The sequence below is a fragment of the Eschscholzia californica genome, unplaced genomic scaffold, assembly GCF_041429995.1.
Source record: "Eschscholzia californica isolate CP2 unplaced genomic scaffold, dmEscCali1.0.p SCAF_4, whole genome shotgun sequence".
Classification (NCBI taxonomy): Eukaryota; Viridiplantae; Streptophyta; class Magnoliopsida; order Ranunculales; family Papaveraceae; genus Eschscholzia; species Eschscholzia californica.
This window is the reverse complement of record NW_028238461.1, coordinates 15,515,257-15,532,221: the sequence shown is the minus strand read 5'-3', so window position 1 is coordinate 15,532,221 and position 16,965 is coordinate 15,515,257. Positions and strand designations below refer to the sequence as shown.

At 36.7% G+C, this 16,965-nt stretch overlaps 1 protein-coding gene across 2 annotated transcripts; it reads left to right on the top strand.

Annotated features, from left to right (window-relative positions):
* Positions 1–1,035: 1,035 nt before the first annotated feature.
* LOC147543130 (uncharacterized) lies at positions 1,036–16,535 on the top strand. 2 transcript variants are annotated; one of them, XM_086632242.1, is made up of 5 exons: positions 1,036–1,876; positions 1,986–2,707; positions 14,018–14,251; positions 14,694–15,041; positions 16,281–16,535. In XM_086632242.1, the coding sequence occupies exons 4-5, from the start codon at positions 14,771–14,773 to the stop codon at positions 16,358–16,360; spliced, it is 351 nt and encodes a 116-aa protein (XP_086488368.1). In that variant the 5' UTR covers positions 1,036–1,876; positions 1,986–2,707; positions 14,018–14,251; positions 14,694–14,770; the 3' UTR covers positions 16,361–16,535. The 2 variants fall into 2 exon arrangements, with proteins under 2 accessions (XP_086488368.1, XP_086488369.1); XM_086632243.1 differs by lacking the exons at positions 1,036–1,876; positions 1,986–2,707 and having other exon boundaries at positions 14,152–14,251; positions 14,765–15,041.
* Positions 16,536–16,965: the final 430 nt, after the last annotated feature.

Here is a 16,965-nt window from a genome sequence, read left to right as displayed (position 1 = left end):
AGGTGAATCTGTTTGGGCTAATATTTATCGAGTTTCCATAAGTCCTCAATAAGTATACCTCTATATCATCTGCCCACTCCATTAAAAGAACCTAAAACGAAAGAAAAAACAATCGTTCCAATGTTAATGAAAGTAGATAAACAATTTCAATCTTATAATGGTGTAATGATGATTGACCTGCATATTGTATAAACATATACCTCAGAAGGTGTGAAAAGTGAACAAGCTTGATCAGTTATATCCAACAAAGAAGCTTCCTACTAAAACAGAAAATCGGGTTTGGTTAGAAGAAAGCATTAACGATTTTGGAAAGGAGTAACCTGTAACTATATCTTGTGTTATTCGGAAACTTGAAACGACATGAAAACACATGGTACAAACTAATTAGGTAGCCACCTTTTTTTTATCTTAATTAGGTAGTCACCTGCTTACATAAAAACCAGAGTGAAGCAATTTCCTGCTTTGCGAATTTCAGCTGGTAGATTCATTACTGCAGAGGTAATTTCACTAAATATGGGTTCTTGGAGCTTTTTCGTGGGAGATTGCACCGTTGATACAAACGATTCGTGGGAGATCGCACAGTTGATACTCTTTCTTCAACCCACAAATTGAAGCTGTTTCTTGAGAGATTGCACCGTTGATACAAACGATCCGTTCTTTGAGAAGAAGAGAGAAGATATCGTCCTTGTTTAGGATTCTATCTTTTTGTTTTGGAAGAAGCAAGCGAAGGTGAACGTCACCCACATTAAAAACCGGTGCTTATAGAGAACTCGGATCAATGACCATTGACCCGAGTCAATAAAGTTTCCGGATGCTAACAGTCTTTTGGTCCGGTGAGTTAAATGTAACGGCTTTAAATTGCCAAAGAAATGTGTTATTCTTGTGACTAAACTGCCACAAAAAAAAAATAGATAAAACATTAAAAATGTGAAGTGTTGTGGCATCTATCCCACTTTGGTGGTGAAGTGGAGTGTGGTGTTCCTCTTAAGAGTCTCTAGTGAGACTTTTTAAAACCGTGAGGTCCAAGTGTGTGACGTGTGTCAAAACAGACAATATCACTAGCAGTTCAGAAGGTTGATCTGCACCACCTTATAACATGAAGGTCAGTTTATTTTTTTGTTGAAGTAAAGCTCATTTTGGTTAGGGGTGAGATGTGTATTTCTCTACTAGAGGGAGAGATGAAACTTAACAAAAGTTAACAGATAATTCTTTTTTAATAGATAATTTCTCTCAGGAAAAGTCATTTTCTCTTAAAAGTAATAGTCAAAATTCTGGTAGTTTTTGTATAAAATTGTTTTTAAGGTTACAAAAAAACCCTAAAATATTTACCTCTTTTATCACCATCAATAACCAATCACCACCATCACAATCTCTTCACACATCCATCTCAATCACCCACCATCTCTGCCACCACCTGCCCCATCCACTTCATCACCTCCACCGTAACTTCATCTCGTTCGACACAACTCCACCAACACTTCTGTCGCCACTCCATCAATCACCAAACCGCTACCTCCGCTGCAACTCCACCAACACAACCACTTCAGCAACATCACCACAAATCAATCCCTACGGCACCACATTATGTCGCCTCCACCACAATCGTCGCAACTTTACCAGTAACACACCCCCCCCCCCCTCCACCATTATTATCACTGCCACAACCTTACCACCACAATTCCACCACCACATGGCTTCCGTCGCACCATCGCAACACGATCGCTACACCACTACTATACCATCATGACAACACCTCCACCAACATCATGCACCGCCACAATCACAATGCAGCCAACAACAATACCAACACCGGTCCATTCCACCAACCATCGATCTCCTTGAAAACCCTCATTGAGGGATTCAACCTTTCTCCTTCGTCTCAGACAAAGGGGGGCCCGCAAAGGAAATCTTCCCTTTGTCGGAACAGTGAGAGGAAGAGAGGGATGGAGATACGAAGAGAGAGAAAAAAAAGATTAAACAAGAAGATATGAAGATAGAAAGATAAAGAGAAATAATTGTGGTAGTCGAAGGTGGTGGTGGTGTTGGTGGAGTAGAGGAAGATCTGGAAAAAAAAAGAGTTTGAGGGTCGCCAACGATAAAAATCCGCCAACAACCATTGCTGTGTGAAAGAAGAAGTCGGGGTGATGAAGTCTGGGATATTCGAAAATTTCCACCCAAAATTTTTGGTGCCCCGAAGATTTTTTATTGCGCTCCAAAGTCGTGACCAAAATTTAAACAAAACCATAAAAGAAAATACAATCGAAAAGCTCGCGGCTTTATGGCATTCTAAAAAGTCGCCGGAGAACAAAGACTTGGTCACTTATATTTGAAATAGGAGCATCTCCATTTTGAATCCAAAAATTGATTTTCGTTTCTTGCCCTCTAATCTTTATCTCTTCAAGTCTTTCTCATGTGTTTGTGGTGGTGAAGATTAGAGGACAAAAACACCATCAACTAAATTTTTGGGACTACACAATAAATATGCCCCTTAAATTAATCTTGATGGATTAAGTATTTACTACCGTGGACTTTTTAGGATGCCCCATACATAACCAAGGCCATTGAAAAGTCTTCAACAGGTTTCAACAAAAATAAAAACCATTAAAATTGTCCAATTTGGATTCATCTGGTAACTAGTTTAAAGAAATGAAAAGAAGCTTCATTGATTATCTCAATTTCAAAGCTCGGAAGAAAGGAGACATCTTATGTTATATATTGTGGCTGCCCATAAAGATGATTGTACACCTTCTATAACCAATTCTAGATATGGATCATGAAGCATGAGGTGTAAAATGACTCATCACTTCAAGATAGAGGATGGGTTAATTAACTACACATCGCCTACTCTATAAAATCCAACGTGTGGACTTGCGGGCTTCCCTTCACTCTTCTCTTCACTAGTATAAATGCACTTAAATGTACATAGATTTGGGTGGTCTTAAATTACAGAGAAATAAGTGAAAAAGGATAGTTACTTCTTTGATCATCCATTCTCTTACTTTAGTAAACCTTAGTTATTACATAATTCATACAACCAATTAGATATAATCAGAGAAAGATATGATATAACCTTTCTTTTCTAAAACGTTATCAGCACGATCGTTTCTATAAGCGGGTAAAGAGTTTCAGTTATAAACGAGGGATTGTCTTGAAGACCATCTGAAAATCAAAGTAAGTTGTGTTATTACATTTTAAATGTCGAATCTAACCAATATAAATTTTGCAGTTCTAGGCCTTACAGGAAGGAACTATATCAATTGGGCTCTTGAAGTTGAATCTCATTTAGAGGAAAGAAATCTATAGAAAACCATAGCAGAGGGTAATAATGAAACTTCTCAAAATCGTGCGGCTGCACTGAATTTTATCCAACACCATCTATGTGAAGACTTAAAGTCGGAATATTTAAATACGAGAGACCCTCTGTTATTATGGATTGGTTTAAAGAAACGTTTTGATCATTTAAAAAGAATTATCCTTCCTAAGGCCCTAAATGACTGGCTCCACCTTAGACTACAGGATTATAAAACTGTTTCTGAGTATAGTTCTGTTCTGTTTAAAATAACGACAAAATTGGCACATTGCGGTTTTCCTGTCAGTGAAGAACAAATGTTAGAGAAAACATTTTCAACCTTTCATGCTTCTAATTGGAATTTGCAAGAACAATATAGAAACATGAATTTTAAATGTCATTCGGTTTAATTTCATGCCTTCTAGTTGCAGAACAAAATAGAGAAGTAATTATGAAAAATACAGAAGTCCGTCCAACTGGATACACTAACTTTTCCGAAACATATTCCACATCCGTCTTTACTGAAAGACGAGAACGTAACCAAAAGGATCGTGGTCGTGGCAACTACCACAATAAGAATTCAGAGGAACACGATCGTGGTGACGATCAAAATAAAGATAACAGAAGCGGTGGTTACCGTTCTAGAGGTCGCGACCGTGGCTATGGTCGAGGCCGGTGGACAAATAACTCGGCTAACAGATACAAGCCGTATAATCGGCAAAATAAAGGGAAAAAGGTGGCAAATGAACCTTCTGATATGAAGAATCAACCCTGTTTTAAATGTGGTATGACAGGGCACTGGCAGAGAACATGTAGGACTGCTAAACATCTAGTAGATCTTTATCAAGCATCGTTGAAGAAACGAACTGCCAATGTAGAAACAAATCATATGGAAATCAATGATTCTTCATGTAACACAAGATTGGATGTATCTGAATATTTTACCAACGATGTAGAAATACATCTTACTGAAGTCAGGACCGAGTCAAAAATAACAGATTATGGCATTAATCTGAATAGAGACGCATTGGTGATGCAACCCCCCATCGAAGAAAATGATATCTATGGTAGTGAATATGAAAATCTTACTTGTAATGAGTTCGATCAATTACTCTATGATGAGTTTGACGAAATGATTGATCGAATTCATAACTCTCCTCAGTAGTGTTTTTATAATATTTCCAGTTGTTATAAGTTTTGTATTATATTAATGTTTTACTTTTGAATATTGTATAGCAATATAATATATAAAATTTACATGTTTTCTATCGGTATCTTATGTTTATTTTTATGTTCGTTAAGGTATGAATTCCAGAAGTACATTTTTGAGAGATGATGAAGATATTTGTTTGGCAGACAGTGGAACCACGAATTCCATCTTTCGAAGTAAAAAGTACTTTTTGACTCTAAAATTGTTTAAGGCTAATGCGATTACTATCGCCGGTTCATCTAGTCTCATTGACGGCTCTGACAGAGCAATTATAATATTACCAAATGGTACGAAGTTAACCATTGAAGATGCCTTGTATTCGAACAGATCTTTAAAGAATCTGTTAAGTTTTAAAGACATACATCGAAATGATTATCACCTTGAGACTAGAGATGAAAATAATGAAGAATATTTATATATTACTTCAACTGCTTCAGGCCAGAAGCATGATCTCGAGAGATTGGCAACTCTCTCATCAGGCTTGTATATTACAAGGATAAAAACTGCTGAATCTTATGTTGTCATAAACCAGAAGTTTTATGATCCAAGTGTGACCACACTTTGGCATGATCGTTTGGGACACCCAGGATCTACCATGATGAATATAATAATTCAAAATTCTCAAGGACACCCACTACAGAATCAAAAGATTCTAATAAGCAAGGATTTTACTTGTACACCTTGCTCATTGGGAAAATTAATTATAAGACCGTCTCATACAAAAGTTTATATCGAATCTCCTAAATTTCTGGAAAGGATCCAAGGAGATATATGTGGTCCTATTCACTCGCCATGTGGGCCGTTTCGATATTTTATGATATTAATAGATGCTTCTGCGAGATGGTCTCATGTAAATCTTCTGTCTACTCGTAATAATGCATTTGCAAGGTTGCTTGTCCAAATTATTAGATTACGAGCTCATTTTCCCGATTTTCCGATTAAGTCCATACGTCTTGATGGAGCAGGCGAATTTACATCAAAGGCTTTTGATGCATACTGTATATCAGTTGGCATTGATGTTGAACATCCTGTAGCTTATGTTCATACACAGAATGGTCTAGCAGAATCATTCATAAAACATATACAACTGATTGCACGACCAATGTTGATGAAAACAAAGTTGCCTGTTTCTGCATGGGGATCTGCAGTATTACATGCTGCTGCTTTAATCCGCCTACGACCTACAGCGAATGGTCAACATTCCCCTTTGTAACTTGTTTTGGGTCATCAACCATACATAGCGCATTTACGTATTTTTGGATGTGTGGTGCACGTGCCAATTGCACCTCCTAAACGGACAAAATTCGGACCTCAGCGACGTCTAGGGATATATGTTGGTTTTGATTCACCATCTATTATCAGGTATCTAGAACCTACGACAGGTGATACTTTTACTGCAAGATTTGCAGATTGCCATTTTGACGAGACAATTTTCCCTCCATTAGGGGGAGAAAATTCGTCTGCAGTGAATAACAAACAAATTGAATTGTGTTGGAGTACACAAAGTTTATCTCATCTTGATCCTTATACAAATCAATCTGAGCTAGAAGTAGAAAGGATAATACATTTGCAAGGCATTGCAAATAAACTACCAGATGCATTTAATGATGCAACTAGAGTAACAGAATCATATATCCCTGCTGCTAATGCTCGTGCACGAATTAATATTCCTAAAGGACCAGGAGAAACTGTTATAGCAAATGAGTCGTCTAAGACACGTCAGAAACGTGGACAACCAATTGGTTCTAAAGATACTATCCCTAGAAAGAAGAAGAATCAATCACAAAATAATAGTTCTCTAGAAGAGACTATTAATAATACGCCCACACTTTCTGAACAAATACCGCTTGAAGAAGGTAAAGCCCTTGATGAGGCAGAGATACCAAACAATGAGGAAATCTCTATAAATTATGAATGTTCGAAAGAAGTGTGGGACAGAAATGAAACAATTGTCAACGAGATATTCTCTTTTGCAGTGGCAACCTCAATTCTGAAAGAGAATGATGATTATGAACCACGCTCTATTGAGGAATGCCGAAAAAGACCTGATTGGTCGAAATGGAAAGACGCAATTCAGGCAGAACTAGATTCACTCAATAAACGTGGTGTTTTTGGACCAGTGGTTCTCACACCTAAGGATGTAAATCCAGTTGGGTTCAAATGGGTTTTTGTAAGAAAACACAATGAAAATAATGAAATAGTTCGCTACAAAGCACGACTTGTGGCGCAAGGTTTTCTACAAAAAGCTGGTATAGATTATGAAGAAACATATTCTCCTGTGATGGATGCAATTACATTTAGATATTTAATCGCTCTGACGGCTCAAGAAGAACTCGATATGCATCTGCTAGATGTTGTTACTGCATATCTATATGGCAATCTAGATACTGATATTTATATGAAAGTTCCTGAAGGATTCAAATTACCTGATGAAGAGCCACGGGTCATGTATTCACTTAAACTTAATAGAGCTTTATATGGTTTAAAGCAATCAGGGCGAATGTGGTACAATCGCCTCAGTGAATACTTGACTAAGGAAGGATATGTAAATGATCCCATCTGTCCATGTGTTTTTATTAAGAAATCATATACTGGATTCGCTATCATTGCAATATACGTTGATGATATAAATCTAATTGGGACAGTTGTAGATGTCTCAAAAGGTGCAGAATATTTGAAGAAAGAATTTGAGATGAAAGACCTTGGGAAAACAAAATTCTGCATTGGTTTACAGATTGAGAGAAGTACAAGCGGCATACTCGTTCATCAAAATTTATATACTGAAAAGATTTTGAAAAGATTTCGCATGGATACTGCTTACCCTCTTAGCACTCCAATGGTTGTTAGATCTTTAGATACCGTAAAAGATCCTTATCGTCCTAAAGAAGATAATGAAACACTACTTGGTCCTGAAGTACCATATTTAAGTGCAATCGGTGCTTTATTATATTTAGCTCAATGCACTAGACCTGACATTTCTTTTGCAGTAAATTTATTAGCCAGGTTCAGTTCAGCACCAACAAAGCGACATTGGATGGGAGTAAAGCATATTCTTCGATACCTTCGAGGAACTACTGACATGGGATTATTTTATTCGAAGAATTCCTCAAATGGTTCACAAGTAATATGATACACTGACACAGGATATCTATCTGACCCACATAAAGGAGTTTCACAAACAGGTTATGTTTTTACTAGTGGTGGTACAACTTTCTCTTGGCGATCAAGTAAGCAGAGTATGCCCGCTACATCTTCTAACCACTCAGAGATTATTGCTCTTCATGAGGCCACCAGAGAATGTGTATGGCTCAGATCTATTATCAGTCATATTAGAATTTCATGTGATCTTCCTGGAATTACAAAGTCACCTACCATTATTTATGAAGACAATGCGGCTTGCATTGCTCAGATAAAGGAAGGATATATTAAAGGTGACAGAACGAAACACATTTCGCCTAAGTTATTTTTCTCGCACCATCTACAGAAGAATGGTGAAATTGATATGATGATATCCAGAAGATACAATCATGTGAGAATTATGCTGACTTATTTACCAAATCTTTGCCTACTACAACGTTTAGAAAACTAGTACAGAACATTGGAATGCGAAGCTTGAAGAATCTAATGATGTAAAGCTACATCAGTCCATAATATGATATTCATCAGGGGGAGAATAGTATCATCACTAATACTTGATATCTACTCTCTGTACTCTTTTTCCTTCGTCCAGTTTTTATCCCAATGGGTTTTTTTGGCAAGGTTTTAACGAGGCAGTATATTTGCATCCGACACCACTCGGGATCTCTTTTATTGTACTCTTTTTCCTTCATCAGATTTTGTCCCTCAGGGTTTTTCTGACAAGGTTTTAATGAGGCAACTAAAGAGTAGTCCACAAAATTTTAAACACAATCATTACTGATGGCGTTGGTCATCCAAGGGGGAGTGTTATATATTGTGGCTGCCCATAAAGATGATTGTACACCTTCTATAACCAATTCTAGATATGGATCATGAAGCATGAGGTGTAAAATGACTCATCACTTCAAGATAGAGGATGGGTTAATTAACTACACATCACCTACCCTATAAATTCCAACGTGTGGACTTGTGGGCTTCCCTTCACTAGTATAAATGCACTTAAATGTACATAGATTTGGGTGGTCTTAAATTAGTTGATGGGCCAAAAACTTGATGGGCCTAGAAAGGTTACCCTAAATAGGTCTACACCCGCAAGTGCACGGGTGTCAAGTTGTAATAAATTCCGGTAAGACCGGTTCGTTCCTCAGAGACTAAGTGAAACCTATTCTAAGACTTGGAAGTAAGACGGTTTTGAAAATGGTTTTGGTTTTGGTTTTAAAATAAAATAAATAAAATATTAAAATAAAATTACGGAAATGAAAATGAACTCAAATGGGGAGAGGAGTCTAGGGTTTAGGATTCCACCACATAAAATCACATTCAGACCCAATAATTATCTAATCAACTCTCTTTTTTATAACTCAGAATTTCGGATAATGAACTATCCTAATTCCGGGAGATGTTTTCGCTAAAACCCGATTGATAATCACAAACTTGTAATTGTTGTATTTAGAAAAACAAATCTCTAAACTATTGACTATTAATCGATAAGCATACACCATCAAAGAATTTAATCTAAGCATGGTGTTTCAAACTAAAAATATAGACAATGAAAAGAAAACAAGTTTAACTAACTAAAACAACTTGAACTTTTAAACACAATCAAGAGAATTAATCGCACAAAAATTGATCTCTAAAAGCTTAAAAATGGGTTTCATCCTAGCCCTAGATGGAGAATTAGCTACCCATAATAAAAGATTAAATCAAATATGACAAATGAGAGAGAAAATGGAAGAAGAATGAAACTTTCTTACTGATTTTCCCTGTCGCAGCCAAACAGGCCCTAAGGGAAAACGATTTTCTCGTCTTCCCGGAAATGGATTCTCTGTGGGAAAATGGTTTTCTCGTCTTCTCCAACTCTCTTTCTCTTCTTACTCTTTCTTTCTCTTCTTACTCTTTCTGTTTCTGTAAAATATCTCTTTTCTTTACTTTTCAATCCAGAAATCAACTAACATAAACACATTAAAAGAGGAAGACTTCATTAAATTAGAAATAATCTCTCTCTCTAACAATCTCTCTCTGTTTCTGTTTCTCTTTGTTTGAATCTGTCCTCACTCTCTCTGTTTCTTTCTCTCTATACAATCACTCCTTTCTCTCACAAAAAGAAATAAATACAAAGCAAAGAACAGAAGAAGAAGATTAAGATGATGATGAACCAAAAATCTGTTTTTCCTTCTCTCTCTTTCTCTGATTTTTCTATTTTTAGTTGAGCTTTTGACCCCCAAAAATGAGATAATTTGCTCCTCTGTTCTCCACTCTGTTTTATAGATAAAATCAAGCCTCCAAAAATAATCTGTCCCTCTCAAATGTCAATAAGATATCTGCTTTGATTCAGCCATATCTTCATTTCAATTTTTCATTGTTGATGGTAAGAATCTCTGTGATCTTCCTTCTTTCTCTAACAAATATCTTTCTATAATCTCCTCTCTATAGTGCAAAGATCTTTTGTATATAGAAGTATAACTAAAAGAAGGTAGCAACCCCTGTTTCTTGAGAAGAAGAAGATGACCAGGTTCAGTCACCTCTCAATCCAACCGAGCTTGCCATTTTTAAACCCTTTCCCTCTCTAATATCCAGCATTGAATCCTCCATTAATCTCTGTAAAAGATCTTACAAAATCTCTTTTATCTCTTTCTTTTTCGGTTTGAAGATCAGAGAACAAATCCGCCATTAGTATTCTTTTCGGTTTCCATTTCTACTGTTATGGGTTCTTTCCAAAAGAACAGATTGAGGAGATAGAGAAAATCTTATCCTCTCTTCAAATCTAATTTCATTACCTTCAATAGCACTTTCTCTCTCCCATAATATCTATTCTTATCCCCTCTCTGTTTAATTTCTTTCTTTTTTTGAATAGATAGTGAGAATATAAGGGAGGAAAGAGACATTAAGTTGCTGATGTGTTGGCTGGAAATAGGAATGATCAGGTGTGTTGCGGGGCTGTTTAGCATATTGTAATGGGTATTCATCAACAACCACATGCATTAAAACTAAATGGAGCATTGGATCTCGCGGGGAGCACCGTAATATCTTGCTGCTACAAGCATTGTAGCTAAAATCCTTAAAGTCCCGTGACCGTGATAGCTAGCAGTAGGGATGCTGCGGTATATCACAGCTCATTGAATGGAAGTGACACGGCCGTTAGATGGATCTGTTGTACGCGTGTTCCAGCCAAATTCGTTGGATCATGTGTGGATCATCGAAATACCGTTATTGCTGTACACGGAATTAACTTCAAGAGATGATCCCGAAACCATCCCATGTGTACTTACAACTGTACCGAAAATCTATCCCTCACCGTCACATTTGTTTCATTGTTGCTCGCCACGTGTCTTGGGACGGTCTTGGTTGACCTTTAGTCAAATGATTTTGACACCAACTTTGACTTGCTATATTTTGCTCATCCGGACTCCGATTCGTCTCTCGTTTTCGCCGTTGGGTTCGTCTTGGACTCTACTTTCCATCGAACCATCAATATTAGCCAAAATTACCAGAATATACAAATGACCTAAATGCTCCGAATGTGTCTTTTGCCAACTTTTATCAATTTTTCGCACTGAACTCCGTAAAGACACCTGAGAAAGGAAATCAAACAAATCATCAGAGTAACCGCTCGAACTAGACTAACAAACCCGAGTTAAGAGATTCAGATGGGACATTTTTATGTCTCATCAAACATCCCCAAACTTAGATTTTGCTAGTCCTCGAGCAAAACAGAAAAATAAACTAAACCTAATTCACCATTTTCGTAGGGAATCACGATTGCACTTAGCTCGTGCAACAAGCCGTCAAAAACTTGATGGGCCTAGAAAGGTTACCCTAAATAGGTCTACACCCGCAAGTGCACGGGTGTCAAGTTGTAATAATTTCCGGTAAGACCGGTTCGTTCCTCAGAGACTAAGTGAAACCTATTCTAAGACTTGGTAGTAACTCGGTTTTGAAATTGATTTTAGTTTTGGTTTTAAAAATAAATAAATTATTAAAGTAAAATTACAGAAAGAAAATAATTACAAGTGATACAAGGAACTCAAATGGGGTAGAGCCTAGGGTTTTCTGAATCCGTCCCTCTAACAATTCTAACGACAATTTATTTTGGTCTGATTAGATAGTTCTTTATATAACTCAGGTTTTCAGTCCATGAACGGTCTAAAAACCCGGAAGATTTTATCGTTAAAATGGTAAAAACTTTAATAAATTATCGAGAAAATAATTATTACGACTTCATCTAAACCCTAGATAGAAAATTAGTTCTTCATGATAAAGGATGGAAGCTTAACTATATAGAAAAAGGAAAGAAAAGTATAAAAGTTGGATTTCTTACTGATTTTGTAACCAAACAGGGCCTTAGGGAAAGATTTTCCTTCTGTTTTCCCAAAATTCTGCCAAACAGACCCTCTGGGAAAACGATTTTCTCGTCTTCCCGGAAATATTTTCCCTGTGAGAAAATAATTTTCTCACCTTCTCCAATTCTCTTTCTCTCTCTATGCTTTCTGTTTTCTCTCTCTTTTCTTAATCTCTCTGTTAATTCTCTCTTTCTATCTCTCTCACAAAGGTAGACGAATTATAATAAAAAAGAAAATAAAAAATCAAGAAGAAAACTCCATTAAAGCTCTCGGCTCTCTGTTTCTTTCTCTCTCAATCACTCTCTGTTTCTTTCTCTCTCAATCACTGAATCTCTCTGTCTCTCACAAAAAGAAAAATACAGAAGATGAAGAAGAAAGATAGAAGATGATGATGATGATGATGAGCTCCTTCCCTGTTTCTCTCTCTAACTCCGTTTTTATCTAAAACCGAGGGCCTTTACATCACTCTCTCTCTCTCTAATATAGTCGGTTTTGGTTGAGCTACCAGAGGAAGACTCTCCAGTCGAGATGGTGATTGTTTTCGACCCCAAACCGAGATATCATTCACTTTGTTCTCTCTCTGTTTTATAATAACCCAACCAGTTGACCACTTCTCTCTCTAAAAACATTTCTTCATCAATCAAGTAAGGATTTCCTTCCTTCTCTGTCTTCTTCCTTCAATCGAATTTCTATTTTCATTCCTTCTCCCAACAAAAATCTCCATCGAATCTCTTCTCTTTCTATAATATATCAGCCAGCCGAGAGCTCTCACTCGAGCTTTTCTCTTTCTAAAGATACCTATGGGATCTCACTTACCCTCTCTAGGTTTAAGAAATAATCTCCTCTCTCTTCTCATTATTTCTCTATTTCTCAAGAGATGATTATCGCTTTCTCTTTAGGTTCTTTGTAGTATCTAGTAAAGAAGGAAAGAAGTGAGAGAGAAAGAGATTTTGAAACATTCCTTCCTTTTCTTCTTCTATTTCTTTCCATCTCTCTCTGTCTCTTTCTTTTTCTTCCAGCTGATCTTTGAAAATCAATTTGGAGAGATAAGAGATAAAGATAGAAAGAGACGTTAGATGCACAGGTGTACCTTTCTGATTGGATATTAATCCACAAGTTCATGACGCCCATACCATAGCTGTCGCATGGCAGTTGTGGGGTTGACGATTTGATGAAACAGGGACTAATGAATTAAACCACCTCCACGAACCGACGACCGTCCGATTTATAAAACACAAGATCTTGACGCGAGAGAGCAAGCGGGAGTACAGCGGTTATCTTGCAACGGTTATATCCAATCACCTGGTGGAGATTAATTCACTGCTGACCTGGTTCACGGATCTCTGATGATCTACGCCCCGATATTGCGCCACATCATAAAAAATGTCCCGCTAGCCAGAACTGTTACCGAACTCGTCCCACTAGTCAACAGTGTTGGACTCGGACTTTGACTCGCTCTAATTTATTCATCCGGACTCCGATTTGACTTCCGTTTTCGCCTACGGGTTCGTCTTGGACTCTACTTTCCATCCGAGCACTAATACTGATCATGAGATCAGAATCACAAAATGACCAAAATACCCCTAGTCTGCATTTCTCCGACTTTTATCCGTTTTGCACACATAACTCTGAAAAGGTACCTGAGTAAGGAAACACAAGCAAAACATTAGAGTAACAGCTCGAATTAGACTAACTAGTCTAAATTAAGATATTCAGATGAGGCATTTTCATGACTCATCACATGAGGTGTAAAATGACTCATCACTTCAAGATAGAGGATGGGTTAATTAACTACACATCACCTACCCTATAAATTCCAACGTGTGGACTTGTGGGCTTCCCTTCACTAGTATAAATGCACTTAAATGTACATAGATTTGGGTGGTCTTAAATTACAGAGAAATAAGTGAAAAAGGATAGTCACTTCTTTGATCATCCATTCTCTTACTTTAGTAAACCTTAGTTATTACATAATTCATACAACCAATTAGATATAATCAGAGAAAGATATGATATAATCTTTCTTTTCTAAAATCTTAGAAATTTTCCTCTTCTATTTTTTTTAGTTGAGAAGAGGAGGCACTTAGAAATCGAGTGGGGCTTCCAATACTCCAATAGGGAGGCCAATAAACACATGGGATCGCCTTCAAAATTTCCTGGTTGATTTTAGTACCGAACTGCCTCCTGAAAACCAGATTGCTTCTTATAGTTTGTTAATCCACTCATAGACCGGAATTGAAAATCAGACCAGACGACTCTGCAACTCCGAATTGGGTACGTTTGCTTCCCTTTGTTTACTACTTCTAGGTTTATTGATTCGTTAACAATCATGGGTGTTGGTTATCTCTAAATTTTGCTTCTTCTAGATAGTAATAATCCTTCACCTTTATTCTTTTTGATTCCTGGTTCTTTTCTGTACTAGATAAAAGTGGATCTCTCTCTCTCTACATCTATTGGGGGTGGATGGGATTATATTCATGTTGTGTTTTTGTACTGAGTTTCTCTAGTTTAGATGTGGATTCACTGATTTTGTATTGATTGGAGCAATTAAGGGATATGTGATCTAGAAAAGAACAATTTTAGAAAAAAACCCATTTTACTTGATAAAGTTATACTCATAAGGATTATAAACTGCCATGTAAACTAACCCTTAAGGTTATATAAACTAGTCTTGAAAGCCATTGATATTTGAGTTTGATTTTTTGTTCTTTTCTAGGTCTTTGAAGTAGAAGGTTCCTTGTTTGAGTGGGCACATTTTTTGTGTTTGTAACATTGACTTGGGATTAGGTTAAGATGGCATCACGACGCCACGTTCAATATAATCGTCTATCTTATATGGACGATGACGATTATAATGGTGGGAGTCAAGATGATCCTCGATTTTCATATACTCCGAAATCCTTTGATAAGGTTCCATGGAAGTCCATTTTTCTTGCACTCTTTCTTCTCCTTTTAGGGTCAATGCTTCTCTTTCTCTCTATCTTCATCATGACGGGTCATATGGGAGGTGATAAATCGCAAGCTTATGGCCTCTTGGCGCTTGGTATTGTCGCCTTTCTTCCAGGTATGGAAAATATTGTCCCTCTTTCCTTATTGTTATCAAACCATCATCGTTATAGTGATTAGGGTTTATGTTAATTTAGTCAAGGATCTATTCTCTTTATACTGCAACTCTCATTCTCTCATACATTTTAAATTGTTCTTTTCGTCTTTCGTTGAACCAGCATAAATTGGACCAGAGTTGTCCGTTATGACAATATGTATGAAAATTTCAGCATTTTAGGGTCATCATATCATTGCTAAACCATAAGTGGGTCGAAAATCTAAATGGAGAAACTACCTAGTGATGCTTTCTAGAAGAACTTAGAGTAAGAACTGTGAAAAGATAACTCAGATTAGTACAAAGGATTTATGTGTTTGGCCTTATTGTCTGCTCATGGAAGATGGAACCAAAAAATTTTCAATAAATGAGATAGTTAGTTTTGGCCACTTTGAGGTCGTCAACTTATTAGTTGAAGTAACTTGAGGATCAAACAACTAAAGAACTAGAAAGGATTGACGAAATAGGTGGGGGTTTTCATTGGCTTTTATAGGCGATCTCACTTTAAAATGAATTTGCCTTCGACAAACTATCTATCACACCTTCATGCTTTCATGAGAGTATGTGACTAAAATTCATGTTCATCTTATGAATCTTTTCAAGTTTTTCGTGTCCTTTTTTTTTGTTATAATTTCTTCCTTAGTTGAGATAAGTTGTGTAATTGAGGGAAGGGTATAACTATTAATATGTTTGGGATACACATTTGGTGTAGACTATATGCTAAGGTACAACTATACCTTCTCTATAACGTTGTATGTTTAGCCTAGATATGATTAGTCTTTTATGCTTTGAATTAGGTCTGCTATTAATCAGGTTTTCTACGGAACCGGTTCTACCCAGAGGTTCATATTTAGGGGCAAACACTTGTTTCATTCCTCTGCTCATTCTCATGTCGGTATTAATATTATGCTTCCTCTTATGCGAAATGATACATTTTACCAACGTGCGGTTATATCTGAATTATAAACATTTAATGAATCGCCGATTCTTATGTGTTGTAAATGACTCTACTTAGCAACCGAACCTCTATTCCAAAAACCAAAGTGTCATGGAGGATGTGGTTAAGTCTATATGTGCTAAGACATTGAAATGCTATTTCTCTCCTTAGCCGTAATTAAGTTGGAATGACTTGTATCTGTCAGTAGAGAAATGGACTTTAGTTTAGACGAACTGATGTGGACTTACTCCAATATACAATTACAGGATTTTACGAGACCCGGATCGCTTATTATTCATGGAGAGGTGCACAAGGCTATCGATTTGCATCTATTCCTGATTATTGAGGTACAAAATGGTTCATAATTAGTGTCTTTTTCCCATTTAGTGTATTTTGCTTTGGCAACCGTAATGTAATACTTCAATGTGTTTATTATGATCCGTGCTTTCTCTCTAGATAAATTTAAAATGTACGTTGTACAAAATCTCATAATATATCGACCAAATCTCACATTGTACCTATCGATATGACTATTTGACATCCGATAGTGGAACTCAAGTATGTGAATATGTGCAAAATTCGATAAGTGGGGAAGACTTTACAATGGTTATTTCAGATGTTATAATATTAGCTTTTATTGTTTAGCCACATGTCCGTTCTACTACCTATTATATTAGCCCAACAAATATTTCGACACTGGCCCAATCCTGCCTTGTAAGCCTAAGAAGAAACTCTTTTTCTTGCCTCAACACGAATCATTGTAACTTGAAATGCAGTTTGCTCCCGTACGTGGTACAGGTACCAGAACATGATATGCTACCATGTGAATAATATGAATATTTCTTCTACGGACTCTCATTTCAGTAACAGGATGTTATGAAGTATTAGTAATTATCCGTATCTTGAAACTTTCTCTCTCTTTAATATTTAAAATCTTGACTAGTTAGCTAC